Raw genomic sequence first — 15,372 nt, 5'->3', positions numbered from 1 at the left:
TCATCGATGGGAGGAGCCAGGACAGAAGAACTATACAACCAGAACTAGTGCAGGGAAATATGAGTTTTTATTAAAGAATATGTGTGTAGTAGTGTTGTACCGTATGTGTGTATATGTGTGTAGCAGAGCTGTATGGGTGTAGCAAAACTGTATGGGTGTAACAGAACTGTATGTGTGTACAGAGCTGTATGTGTGTAACAGAACTGTATGGGTGTAGCAGAGTTCTTTGGGTGTAGCAGAGCTGTTTGAGGTTAGCAGAGGACACAGTAAGGGTAACAGGAGCTGACCAAAACTATCCCCCCCATGTTACCCCCTAAAGTTACTTACCTTAACCCCTCCACTTCAGTAAACCACATTCCTTTTAAAAAAGGACCTAGAAAATATTTTTTATAATTTTCTGTTGTCTGAACCTGGGCTGCGTCTTATAGTCTGGTGCGTTTTATAAATGTCAGGAGAGGTGAAAGCTCCTCTTTAAATGCAGTAGATATTGATATGGATATAGTTGTTTAGAAATTGTTCCCATTATCATTAAATTATTTTCAAATCATAGCTCTCAATGGAGGCAGCTGTCCCTGGATGAACAATCTGAGCTAGGAGACATTAATGCAGACCTGAACAGCTTCCGGTCAACCTGGGCCAAGTACATTCAGGAGAACAAGCAGAAGTGGAAAGAAAGAGCAGCCAGTGGTGAGACACCTATTACTTTATGTAGGGAACACAGCATTATACTAGAAGGACCCGGTGTTCTGATTACATATATGTAGTATGCTGTGGACATCATTTGTTTGAGCTGAGGCATGAATTTAAGTTTAAAGGTTAAAGGGCAATGGTTTACCTTTATCACATATTCAGGTGAGAGATGCTACCTGTCACACCCAGTGCCTCCCCGGTGACATCTCTTCCGATGTAGATCTTCTCTGTCATCAACTTCTCCATTTGGTCCGTACAACTTCTTTCAGCCACGCCTCGTCTCTGCAGAGTGTAACACACAGACATCTTAGCTTCCTCACATTTCTATCATCATCCCCCCGACCTGGAGTCCCCACAGTGTTAATCTGCTGCTCACTGTGCCCCCCAATAACCCCAAATACTATCCTGAAGAAATAATAGTGCCCCCATAGTAAGAGTGCTCCTCATAGTCCCACCAATAGTAATTCCCTTCTAAAATGCCCTGATTAGTAATATGGCCCCCACAGTGCCCCCAACAGTGATAATGCTCCCCAAGAATAGCCCCATTAGTAATACTGTCCCCAACAGTGATAATGCTCCCCATGAGTTCCCTAACCCTAACCTCACAGAGCCCCCAGCAGAAATAAGGCCCCATATTGTTCCCCCAGTGGTAATAAAGCTCTGTACAGACCCCTCAGTAGTAATAAGGCCCCCAGAGTGCTCTTAGTAGAAATAAGGCAGATCTATAAGTCCCTCCTATAGAGCCCCCTGTAGTAATAAGAATGCCTATAATGTCCTCTGGATTTGCAGTGCCCCCTGTAGTTTTATTACTCCCTCCCCCATACAGTCCCATGTAAATAACATCACACCATCTCTCCTGCCCCCTCCAAAATACAGTCCTATGTAAATAACATCACTTCCCTCCCTTCAGCCCCTCCAACATACAGTTTTATGTAAATAACACTATTTTCCTCTCTCCACCATAGAGTCCCATGTACTGTAAATAACATCACACCATCTCTTCAGCCCCCTTCAATATACAGTCCCATGTAAATAACTTCCCTGTCTAGCTACAGCCCCTTCCAAAATACAGTCCCATGTAATGTAATGTATATTATCACCTCCTCCCCAGCCGCCTTCAACATACAGTCCCAAGAAAATAATATCACCCCATCCCCAGCCACCTCCAACATGCAATCCCATGTAAATATCACCCCCTCAACATTCAGTCCCATGTAAATAACATCATTCGCCACTACCATCCTCCTTCAACATACTGTCCCATGTAAATAACATCGCCCCCTCAACATTCAGTCCCATGTAAATAACATTACTGCCCCCAGCCCCATCCGACACACAGTCCAATGTAAATACCATAACTTCCTCCCGCAGCCGCCTCCAATATACAGTCCCATGTAAATAACATAATCCCCTCCCACAGCTGCCTTCTACATTTCGTCCCATGTAAGTAAAATCACTCCCTCCCACAGCCACCTCCAACATACACTCCCTTCATCCCTATCATACAGTCGCAGTTAAATAACCACAACTCCCAGCATTGCTCTGCCTCTCCCTTCACTTACCTCTCCTCATGTAGCAGACATCACCAGAGCTTCTTCCCCCAGGACTTGTCCTCTTCACTGCCGTCCTCTCCTGCACTGATCACATGATGGTGACATCACCACAGGTCCTTCAGCTCTTCCAGTGCATTAGATTTAATTGTATTGCTGTCCTGAGGACAGCAATACAGTTGTATCTAGCTGGTAGGCAGGACATTCAGGGCCTGGGACAAAACATCAGGGGCCCAGGCCCCGAATGTTTGAACCTAGCAATGCCAATGAGATGCGGCATCAAATTTATCAAACAGTCTGTGACATTTAATATATTTGACGTATATTACACTAAAGCAGACTCAAAAACAGACTCAAAAATATTTGTTCAAACTTCATTAGAAATATACTGAATATATTAGATTCATGTGCAGATAACTTGATTAACCCATAGAGTCCCATTGCTGTACATGTACAGCGCTGAGGACAGTGATTTAAGTCCCAACACCGTTCATGGTACGCTGATCAGGCTGGTGCAGGAGCTGCGCTAGCACGTTCAGCACCAGGGGCCCACAAAATAAAAAAAATAAGTTTCAAGTAAAAAAAAAGTGCCCCTTTCCCATAATCAAGTCATTTCAAACTGTGAAAAATAGAAATATAGAGTATTCCTGTGTCCGTAACAGCGAGCTCTATAAAAATTTTATAGACTCTACCCCCACAGGTGAGCACCGTAAAAAAAGAAAAACAAAACAAAACTGTGCCAAAACAACACATTTTTGGTCTTCTTTCCTCACATCTTGGGTCAATTTATTATTTCATCTGAGAGTCTCTACAGTTGTCAGCACAACATGCATAAATCAAGACATTGGGCCTAAAATGTTCATGGTGCTCATTTATTACTGAGCCTTGGTGTATGTCCAGGTAAAAGATTATAAAATCAGGAAGCACAGCATAATACTGTAATAAGTTACTTATTTTTTCAGTTTTTACATTGCACCATCTGCTGTGATTTTTTGCTAAACACCTGTGGGGTCAAAATGCTCAGTACATCCCTTGGAAATTCTGTGAGGGATTTGGTTTCTAAAATAGGATCACTTTTTGGGGTGTCTTTTTTATATTTCAACTCAGAGCCTCTGCAGTTCTTGGTCAGTGCTGTATAAATCACCAAACTTGGCCTCAAATGCAGATAGTGCTCTTTCTCTTCTGAGCCTTGCAGTTTTCCCATACAGCACTTGATGACCACATATGGGGTGTTGCCTTAGTCAGAGAAAATGGGTAACCAATTATGGGGTGCATTTTCTCCTGCTAGCCCTTGTGAAAATGAAAAATGTGGACCTAAAGCGACGTTTTCATGTAAAATATGTAAACTTTAATTTTCACATCCAAGTGTTTCTAAATTCTATGAATCACCTGTTGGGCCAAAGTGCTCACCCTTTGAACAATTTCTTGAGGGGTGTAGTTTCCAAAATTGGGTCACTTTTTTTGGGCTCCAATATAAGGGTACATCAGGGTGTCTTCAAATGCAACATAGTTCTCAAAAAGTATTCCAGCAAAATCTTCCCTCCCAAAACCATATGGTGCTCCTTCCCTTCTGAGCCCTGTAGTGTGCCCATACAGCAGTTTACAACCACATATGGGGTGTTTCTGTAAACGTCAGAATCAGAGTAATAAATATTGAGGTTTATTTTGCTGAAACACCTTGCTATGTTACAGGAAAAATTTATTGAAATGGAAAATCTGCCAAAAAAAGGGAATTTTCCTTAAATTCTTGTGGAATACCATAAACTTTGAATTGGTTCTTTAAAAAATTGCTTCTAAACTTCTAAGCTTGTCCTAAAATTAGAATTTTTGTTTAATAAAGGTAAAACATTTTGACTCAAATTTACCACTAACATGAAGTACAATATATCACGAGAGAACAATCTCAGAATGACTTGGATATGTAAAAGCATTCCAAAGTTATTACTACATAAAGTGACAAATGTCAGATTTACAAAAATCGTCTGGGTCTTAAGGTGAAAAAAGTCGCTTAGTAGAAAAGGGGTTAAAGTTGTACATTACACTGCTTGTTTTTTTATATATAAAGGAGGAGCATACTATAAGGTATGTCTAATAATTCCATTTCCAGGAATCACAAACCAGGCGTCTGTGGATGAACTTTCACCTTGTGAGGAAGAGAATAGCACAGAGGAAAATGGTAACCTGGACTAGTGCACAGTTTCCATGGACACCAGGTAGGGACGCAGAGAGAGGGATTTAGGACAGGAAGAACCATAAGGGCTTGTACAGCCTTGGATTGAGCTCACCTTGTGCATGGCTGTTCACGGTATGAACCTTATGGAGCTGTGACCTGGAGATTATAATCTGAGCACATCAGCAAATGGCTAAGTACTCACCACCGTTCTGCTACAACCTGTAGTTATTAGACTGGACTATAACAGGAACCACCATGTCACCAGTTCCTACATAAGTGCCTTAAGCAGAATAGTAAGTATGCCAGGCACAACACCCTTGAAATTTGGCATGAAAAACAAAGAAAACATGTCATCCAAGGAACACTTTGCAAAAATGGGTACAGCAGATGATAGTCCAGGCAACCTTTTTCCATTCTACATCTTCAGCAGCCTGAAGGATGCACCCTGTGTAGTAAAGATGCTCCTCTGCATGCAGTACCTCTATTATAACTTGTGGTTAATTGAACTAGCATGAACCAGTTTGACCATTCGTCTTTTAAAACACATAGTCATTAAAAGGATTTGTTTTCAACACTATTCTCTATAAATGAGTTTTAGAGAAACTCTAACCACCCTGCCCCACAGTCATTCCACAGTCTATGGCAGTCAGGTCACAAGAAAAACTGGACCTCCTGATCTTCTCTACTATTATTCATTAAAGGGTGCGATCTTTGCCTGAATGCTCAGGTGTATCCAATGTGTTATAAATATCTATATTGTAGCTTATCTAGCCTAGATATTTTCATATGGATTAATTGTTCTATACACTTGTTAAAGGGCATCTGTCAGCAGATTTGTACCTATGAAACTGGCTGACCTGTTCCATGTGCGCTTGGCAGCTGAAGACATCTGTTTTGGTCCCATGTTCATATGTGCTCACATTGCTGAGAAACATTAAGTTATAATATATACAAATGAGCTTCTAGGAGCAACAGGGGCTTTACCATTACACCTAGAGGCTCTGCCCTCTCTATAACTGCCGAGCCCTCTGCACTTTGATTGACAGGACCAGGCAGTGAAAATATGATCATGTCTGCCTGGCTCCAGGGGCGTAGCTACAGGAGGTGCAGAGGTATCAATCGCTACCGGGCCCAGGAGCCTGAGGGGGCCCAAAGTCCCTTGTGCTATATAAGAGGACACTGGTATTATAGAAAGTACATGCTGGTCAAGTTACACCTCTGGCTGAAGGGAAGGGGTTAGGTCAAAAATTTGGATTGACGGGGATGCTGTTTCAATTTTGCCTCAGGTGGCACGAAGGCTATGTGTTTCCCTGTCCCTTGCCACAAAGTAGGGGGCCCAAGCTGAACTCTTGTACCAGGGCGCATGAGCCTTTAGCTACTCCCCTGCCTGGCTCTATCACTCAAAGTGCAGAGGGCACATCAGTTGCAGAGAGCAGACCCTCTAAGTTCATTTGCATGTATTAAAACTTAATTTTTATCAGCAATGCGGGCACATATGTACATGGGGCCAACACAGATGCCTTCAGCTGCCAAGTGCACATGTAACAGGTCAGCCAGTGTCATAGGTACAAATCTGCTGACAGATGGACTTTAAGTGTTTGATTTTATGTTTCTGACAACTATTCCTCTCTTATTGGCTTAGGTACTACTCCATCCACATAGAGGTCCAGATCCACTCCCTGCAGTGCAGAAGGACTAGGACACAGGAAATACAGAGATTGGATCTGAAGCCGCAGGTCCCTTGGCACGCACAGAACATCTGGCATTCAGGGAACTAGACAACCCTTAGAATCCCACCGTCTGTGACAGTGTGTGTGACCCACAGATCATTGCACAGCTCTTTCTTTCTGTCTCTGCTATGTGGGTCTGTCTCTCTCGTTGTGGATCATTTAGGTACTACCATATGGAACTGCCTTTGCTTTGTAAAACAGAGCAGACTTTTACTTTTCTGTTTCTCTTAGATAAAAGCACTCTTTTTATTTTGCTGTCAGCAATGTACATCTACATTTTATATATTGCCTCCCACAAACCTTTCAAGGCTCTGCATGACTTAGTTCTCATTTTCCAGAGTTATGCAAAAAAGGGGGAAATAAAACGGTTCATATATGCACAGCGACATAAAGAAAGAATGGAATTACCATCCTTCATCTCATCTGAAGACAGTACAAAGAAGATGGCGTTGGACTATCTGATGTATAGTAACTTAAGAAAATGCAATATTAAAAACTTCTTGTATGAACAGTGGCCACCAAAAAAAGAGTTCCAGATATCCAGAACTCTGCCAGAACAGTGCTCCTCAAATCAGTCCTCAGGGATTGCCACCACACCATCATGCACGTGTAATCATCAGTTGTTAGGCATGGAAATCTATCGATCAGATCATGTAAACCTGTCTGCGAATGGTTTGAGAGTTACTGATTCTGAGCAATAAGCACCTGCTACAAGGGAAAGAGTATAAGAGTGAATATAAGACAGAGGTTGATACAGTCAGATGATGGACTCACCCCTTTCACGTCATCGTAATCTCGTAAAACAAAAGGGACCAAAGCATGTTAGTAATTACCGTAGTTTTATTAGAAGAATGCTTATCTAATTGCTGCTTTACACATAGAAGAGTGTGTATACATTATTTCATTGGTAGGAAGACACCAGAGCTCATATTCTTTCCAGTTATGACCCATAATCCCGACTCTTCCTCTAAGACTCACCAAGCAAGAGGACACCACAAGTCCTATGTGAAAACCAAGAGTTCTCTGACAACTCTTTTCTGAGAGCCCACATAGCACTGCTGAATGATATCCTGAAATGAATTTCCCTTGCCAAGCACCTCTACATCATTGTTTGATCATTCCCTGTGGCAGATTATCGAGAGTTTCTTGTTTGTCCTGTCCCATATGTGTCATGGATTTAGATGTTGTGTTTTGTGCCTTGCTTTGAAGTGTCTTGTACCAAATCTCAAAGGACTCATCCATTTATCAGCGTTTCTGAAACCCGAATACGGACATAGCAATTTCTCCATTTATTACTGAATCTTCTATGACTTCAGACCCCCGAACTTTCGCTCCTCTTTTTCTACAATAGGTCTTAGTTCATGGTTTGAGTTTTTGTTTAACATCTCAGGTTAAAGATTTTCAGACGGTTTGTCGCAGTCATAAAGCAAACTGAATCTACTGTAGGTCCAGGTGTAATGAAGGGTATAGAATTGAGCCACAGTCATATTTGAGGATTTGTCCATCGTATAAACATTCCTACTAGCTTCATTATATGTATTCATTAATCAGTTACAACAGAGTATTCCTAATTTATATCCTAGAGATATAAGACCAGGTTGACACCATAAGAGCTTTAGAGAGTTGATGATGATGTGTGTATCACCGAGACAGTTTCCTAAATAGGACGACAGTGAAGGAAAGATGAAAAAACTAACAGGTTCATCTGGAAAGAGGCCTGTTTAGTGTAGACTGGTACCACTGAGTTCCCCATAGATACCATTTAGCAGCAATATATATGAAATGGAAGCATTAGCTATGTACTAGATGAGTGTTTGCATCATCTGAAGACAGATGAAAAGATTTGTCTCGTGTTCTCTACTTAAGTGTCAGTTGTCCGTCACTTGTATTTAATGTAATGTAACATCATACTCGTTGAAATCCCCATATTACAAAGTGTCAGCGCTCCCTCCTTCTGTAGTCATTATCATTCCTTTGAACTACCATTCTACTTTGGCTTCCATATTCATATTTTGGTCAGCAATGATTTGTTATGCAATTTCTTGTGACTCTTATGTCTTTCATTTTTTCATTTTGTCATCTTTTTATTCTAGATTTTCCTGTGTTTACGTAACTCCCTATGTGATTGCTTTCTTGGCAGGAATATGGATCTAGGAGATAGTCTTAAAGGGGTTATGCCATGATTGATGTAAATAATGAAAATCAGACATCATATAGAACATGACAATCTCATTCTAACAAAGCTAGAAACCATTCCAGTACCTCACATGGATCCAGAGATCTTTCCATTCGTTGCTCTAATTGTTCCGCTTGATTTATTTCCGGCTGGCAACTCAGGGTGGTGTGTCCTTTCTGCTGTAGCTCTTTCTCTCTAACTGCCAGAACTTCTAACAGAAGATATGGCTGGTGACAGTTGAAAATATATACTGCGCGCGTGCGACCACCTCAGTGAGGTGGATAAGAAATGAGGAAACGAAAAAACAACAGGTGGCGCTATACAGATACATTTTACTGAATAGCTCAATGGCTCAGATCCAGGTGCTGGTTTGAAAAATGTAGAACATTTTACGTGGCACAACCCCTTTAAATATGCACACATGTAACACATTTTATATGCTGACATGTTTTCGAGAGGTAATTTGTCAAAGTCTTCCTTAACTATAGGTCGGGATACCTTGTCTTAGGATATCTGATGGTGAGCTTTGGTTAAAGGGAAAATGTAGTTTAGAATTGAAATGCAGAACCGGGAGGTGACTTTACCAGTTCATTACCAGAGTGTGAATGTGGATTAGTTTAGGATATATAGATCAAAATTTATATTTATTTGCTAAAGATCCAACAGGTTTTTCTTTTATTTAATATCTAGTTTCTTAGGAATTCTTTTAAGAAAAGTGATTAAATGAATATAATTTGCACCTATAGATTTCCACTATAAATAAAGAGAAGTTTAGTTTTTTTAATATACCAAACCTAAAATCCTGATACATCATATATGACGTTTGTAACCAGATGAGATCATGAACCCTGACCACTTCTGGATAGCGACCTTTAGAATTGTATCTTATATTTTAAACACTGTATATCTGAAATACACACACTATGACACAGATGTAACATTACTTGTCTATGGTCATACATCCATAGGGATAGTTGTTTTGTTTCCTTTTTTTTTTTTTTTTAACCATGCATTAGGTTGCAGAACATGGTCTTCTTCATAAGAGTATTTGATTCAGATAATGGGGCTGCAACCCAAGCAAGAAAAGGGTTCAATTATATGGAGAGATTTGTAAATATCTTGCTTCCAATGTGCCCATGAGAGGTACATCTTAATTTTCAATCTTATTTTGTAATGCTCCATATGCTATGCTTATCGGCAGTGCAAAGATTTTCATCAAGGAAGAGTTATTGATAATGGTGCAAAGCAGCTCGCGTTGAATGCTCGGCTCACCAAACAGAACGCACAGTGTTTGTATATTTGATCTCGGCTCTTGACTTCTGCACACTAGTTCACCACCATTACAGTATCATAACTTTAGTCCAAGCCTCATCAGCACAGTCCAATCAACCTACTACTGTTGCTCCAAAAATTTGTATTGCCAGGTGAGAGACCTAAGGTACATGTGAAATTGACTATGCTAAACTGCTGACAGAACTTCGTAGATGCTGGAGAGAGCGTTACAATCGTAGCTTTGTGGAGTTTTTATTTTATTTTCAGGAGTAGTGTGAATATGAAGTTTTATTCCGTCAGATTATGCTCCTGCAAGTGCACTAGAGGTTGAGCTTTGCTGTGAGCTGATTCACTGTCACTCCTCTCTGAGTGACAACCATAGAGGTCTCCTGGTAAGGCTACTTTCACACTAGCGTTCTGGGCTCCACTTGTGAGTTCTGTTTGAAGGCTCTCACAAGCGGCCCCGAACGCATCCGTACTGCCCCAATGCATTCTGAGTGGATGCAGATCCGCTCAGAATGCATCAGTCTGGCACCGTTTGGCCTCTGCTCCGCTCAGCAGGCAGACACAGCGTTCGGGTGTCCGCCTGGCCGTGCGGAGGCAAACGGATCCGTCCAGACTTACAATGTAAGTCAATGGGGACAGATCAGTTTGAAATTGACACAATATGGCTCAATTTCAAACGGATCCGTCCCCCATTGACTTTCAATGTAAAGTCTGGACGGATCCGTCTGACTAACTTTCACACTTAGAATTTTTTCTGAAATATAATGCAGATGGATCCATTCTGAACGGATCCCATCGTCTGCATTATAGGAGCGGATCCGTCTGTGCAGACACCAGACGGATCCGCTCCGAACGCAAGTGTGAAAGTAGCCTTAGATGCTACAGCTGTCAGAGCAGAGGTGGGCTGTGAAGCAGTTCAGTGCAGAGAACACTTCTGAAGCTCCATCTCCTGTGCACTTGCAGGAGCAGAACCTGACAGAATCGAAGTTCATTCACATTTCACAATGAAAGCTCCATAAATGGTATGTGTGTACTGCTCTCTCCCCTACCTTGTTCTGACACTAGTTTACCATGGTCAAAGCTGCTGACAGACTCCCTTTAAATCACCTGAATAACATTTGAAGCATTTACAGAATATACGGTCTATAGTAAATGGGATTGGTGTCTTACTTCAAGAGTGAGAACAGCACTGGGAAATGACAAACCTTAAATGCTATGGTGGTGCACATAATTTCGTCTTAAAAGGTCCCATGCACATGACCATATCCGTTTTGCGGTCCGCATTTTCCTGTTCAGCACTTCCCGCCTTATGTTAAAAATGCCTATTATTATCCTGAAAACAAGAATAGGACTTTTTTTGTGGGGGAAGTAGGGGGTGCGAATGGCGGAATGGACATACAAATGCGGACAGCACACAGTGTGCTTCCGCATTTTTGAGGACCCTTTGGAATGATTGGTTCTGCATCCAATCCTTTACGGATCAGATGCCGACCAAAAATAGGGTCGTGTGAATGGGACCTTAATTTCTCTTTTCACTCATTTTTGTTTAAATAGTACTTAGTGAGTTGCACAATGGAAAAGTCATACATATCCTTGTGACTAAATGGGATATTATTGAGTTTTGTTGCAGATGCAGCAATTTTGTTGTGATCAGAAGCTGCGGAAACATGAAGTCCCATCAGTTGCTCTACTCTATGCTCTTTTTTGGGAGCTGGACAATTTATGATCAAGAAATGGCAAAAACGAATGTATACTGGCTTCATTCACAAACAGAGGTCTCCTACTACAGAACATGATACCCTGAATGCCGAGTATGAAAGATTCTCTAAGTTCAGTTTCTTATCTTGCTGAAAACCTTTGCACTGCTGTAACTGATGCAAAAAAAACACCCCACAGATACACATTGTCAGATTTAAACTATGCGCATGTAAAATAAAAGAAGGGGAATATTACTCCTTAGAATGTACATCTGTCTTTAATTCCTAATTATAATAATATTAATAAAGCATCTCTGAAATTCAGTCTGTTGTCTCGTCTTCAGATTGCAATGTACACAATGGGGGTCATTTATCAAACTGGTGTAAAGTAGAACTGGCAGAGTTGCCGATAGCGACCAATCAGATTCCATCTTTCATTGTTCACAGTTCCTTTGGGAAATCTGGAATCTGATTGGTTGCTATGGGCAACTAATCCAGTTCTACTTTACACCAGTTTGATAAATGACCTCCAGTATGTTTTACAGTTACATATTAATATTAATGACTTTGTAATCGCTTTATGTATGAGGGAATCTTCATGCAGGTTCTGTAAGTAATTTGCCTCAGATATTACTCCATTCATTTTGTAATGACTGTCACCCCGGATTGCATTATTAATAGAGCTATGACAGGTCTGACACATCCATTTTAAAATGGTCCGAACAAATCCTTGCACAAAAAGAAAAAAAAAACACATGGGGTCATTTATTAAACTGGCATAGCAACCAACCAGATTCCTCCTTTCATTTTCCAAAGGAGCTGTCTCAAATGAAAGGTGGAATCTGATTGGTCACTATGGGCAACTAAGCCTGTTCTACTTTACACAAGTTTGATAAATGAGCCCAACAGTGCCTCATGGTGCAGATATCCCAATGAAGACAGACGGTAATGTGGTAACCTTCTAAGGTTTTGCAGACACAACCCTGGTGTTGCAATGTAGATAGCTGCAGCTCCTTCCTCTGATTGGCGACGAACCGTGCATCACCAATTAAACCGACATCAAACAAAAAATGATGAAATAAGCGCCACTGATGACAGACTTTCATGCAGAAATCATGCTTAATAAAGCTTTTTATTGAATAATCCATCTACAGTATGTGTTTTGAACAAGTGCCTTCATCAGGGGATGATAACTAATTGTACACGCAAAAGAAAACAAAGATTGAAGGGGTTGTCTGACATTTTAATATTGATGACCTCAGTGTAGTTCATTAATATCTAATCAGTAGTGGTCCTACCCCTCGGACATCCGCCAATCAGCTGTTTAAAGAGGCGTAGTGCTCCTTTGAGTGCTGCAGCCTCTCCATGGCATACCAAACACAGCACAGTATAGAGGCTGTGCTTGGTATTGCAGCTCAGCCCCATTCACTTGAAGGGTATTTTTTAGTTATAATTCTTATTGGTTCTTTCACTTTAATTATTACTTGTTAGTATACCAGTAATTATTATTGAGTTAGAGACATCCCTTTTTAAAGGGCTTCTGTCACCCCATTAAACCGTTTTTTTTTCTTTACTAATAATCCCTACACTGCGATCTCATCATACATAAGCTAATTAATGATTTTCGTTCAGTAGAATTTGTTAAAAATCGATTTTTGAAATATGTAAATTACCTTGCTACCAGCAAGTAGGGCGGCTACTTGCTGGTAGCAGCCGCATCCTCCGATGCGGCCACTCACTCGGCCGCTCGCTCCTCAATGCACCTGCGCCGGGTGTAGATGTGATGTCATCGGCGCAGGCGCATTGAGGATGGAGCGGCTGAGCGAGTGGCCGCCTCTCAGTGCGCCTGCGCAGATTGAAGAGAGCTGCGGCGCAGGCGCCAGATATTGAATCAAAACAGGCAGGGCCAGCAGAGAAAGATCCCGTCCGCTGGCCCTGTCAATCAACAAGCAGAGGGGGCGTCATTACCATCGGAGGATGCGGCTGCTACCAGCAAGTAGCCGCCCTACTTGCTGGTAGCAAGGTAATTTACATATTTCAAAAATCGATTTTTAACAAATTCTACTGAACGAAAATCATTAATTAGCTTATGTATGATGAGATCGCAGTGTAGGGATTATTAGTAAAGAAAAAAAAAAACGGTTTAATGGGGTGACAGAAGCCCTTTAAAGGGAATGTTGTTATCAGAAAATTACCTATAATTTTAATCATGTTTTTATGTTTAACATAATTTATAAGAATTTTTGATAACGTTATTTTTTATTTTTCATGTCAATAACTATATTTAAACAAAAACCATAAAATCCTGCTGATTTCGCACTGGCCACTAAGCCTATTAATAAGCACCACTTCTGGTCTGTGCAGATCTATTTACTGCAGTTACCTGCTTTTCAGTCTTTCTAATCCTGCCTGTAATGATATCACCTTTGTTTATAGATATCATAATAGGTGATTGTCAAAGATTATCTATTCTTTCCTTGTACAATGACCTCTGTACAGGTCACAGAGCCTGCCTTGAAAACTCTCCCATAGAAGTCAATGAGATCCCCTCCTGACCACTGTGTCTATAATCCATGGGGCTGCCATAAAGCAATTTTCGTAATGCTTTCTAAATGCTGTTAAGAATAACTCAGGCAAGGTGGTTGCCTCTATAATTATGTTCATGCAATGGAATAAAATGGAATAAAAAAATAAATACAGATTAAAAAAAAGATGTGTTACTATTTTTGGTGACATATACAGGACCTCTATTTTTCTGTAAGGGCTGCATTCCTGAGTGGTAAGATAGCGCAGGACATGCGTACTACACACCAGACATACTTAGTAGGAGGGACCTTTAAGTTAGAAAAGATCTATGCATGCAACAAAGAACTCAGCTTCACTGATGGTATTGATCGAGTAAGATGGTGTCGTCTGACTATCTTTCTTTCTGTATTACCGTGGGGTGTCGGCCCAGTAACATGATGGTAGCGTGGTGATTGGAGCTCATCCAGTTGTTGTTACAGGCCACGTACTGATTTTTATGTACTATCACATTTATTAAACAGTTTATTTCAACTAGTTTTATTCTCGAATCTTTAAATTCATGGTAAAACATTTGGTGTCAGAATTTGGATTTGAGTAATAAATACGCTTATTGTTGATAAGGTAATATCAAGAAAGGATAAGTAGGATCCTGTCCAGATACGACCCAGGTCATACGTAAGGACACTCAGGAAGACAATGTTCTGCGGGAAGATTATTGCATCAATTAATCTGGACTTAAAGCTGTGAGTGACTATAGACACTTGGTTTGATTTAAAGTCTGCAGAACCAAGCAGTGTTCTGTGAGCTAAAAGAAATTGCAAGTAACATTCTGTAGAACTGGTTGGTTCTGCTGAGACAAATTAACGCCTAGGTGTCCAGAGAGATTATATAGCACGTGTGTAAATATTCAGAAATGAACTGGTTAAAATTGTAACCTAATGTGTACCAGTAGATGTATGGTTAGCACTAAGAACATGAAGATGTTGGAAATAGTAAGGTAGAAATATCTTTGTTGAAACAGTTCTTGTTTCAGAACTATCAGCTACTGTTGGTTAATCCTAATGTCAAGCTATATGACACATCACAAATAGAAGTCTGTGAGAAGACATCAGTGTAAGCATAATGTCATGTATGGATGAAGCTAAAGGGTGAAAGAGAAATGTGTATAGAATGGTTCCCTTTAAGAATGGCCTGTCCCTTGATGTGTCTGGAAGGGTAAATTTGACTGTGCTTTGTTCAAGAGGCATAGATAAGCTCCCAGCCCCTCCTGTCTCAAGTTCTGGCAAGGAATGGTAATAGAAAAAATACTCCATAAGGATAAGTAGAAAGTTTAGTATTGGTTTTGATTGTTACTAAGGAAATAATGTATGTAAATATGGAGGCAGAATATGCACAGCTATTAATAAAAGGGGTTGGCTACTTTTTGGTTACTGTTGGCCAATGTGTTTGGGAGATGATTATATGGCACTTACGAATATAGCCTTTGTTGAAATTCTGCACCACTTTCTATATACAAAGTCTTTTGTGCTGTCCACACAGAGGTCTTGTCCAT

At 40.6% G+C, this 15,372-nt stretch overlaps 1 protein-coding gene across 1 annotated transcript in view; it reads left to right on the top strand.

Annotated features, from left to right (window-relative positions):
• The window catches only part of PDE1B (phosphodiesterase 1B), a 188,187-nt gene extending 178,090 nt beyond the window's left edge, over positions 1-10,097 (top strand). Inside the window, 3 exon segments of the mRNA XM_044287497.1 lie at positions 551-687; positions 4,348-4,416; positions 6,056-10,097. Coding sequence (XP_044143432.1) covers positions 551-687; positions 4,348-4,416; positions 6,056-6,075 — 226 coding nt within the window. The 3' untranslated portion in view covers positions 6,076-10,097.
• The last annotated feature ends 5,275 nt before the right edge of the window (positions 10,098-15,372 follow it).

The sequence above is a fragment of the Bufo gargarizans genome, chromosome 3 (genome assembly GCF_014858855.1).
Source record: "Bufo gargarizans isolate SCDJY-AF-19 chromosome 3, ASM1485885v1, whole genome shotgun sequence".
Lineage (NCBI taxonomy): Eukaryota > Metazoa > Chordata > Amphibia > Anura > Bufonidae > Bufo > Bufo gargarizans.
This window is presented reverse-complemented; position numbering and strand designations above follow the sequence as displayed.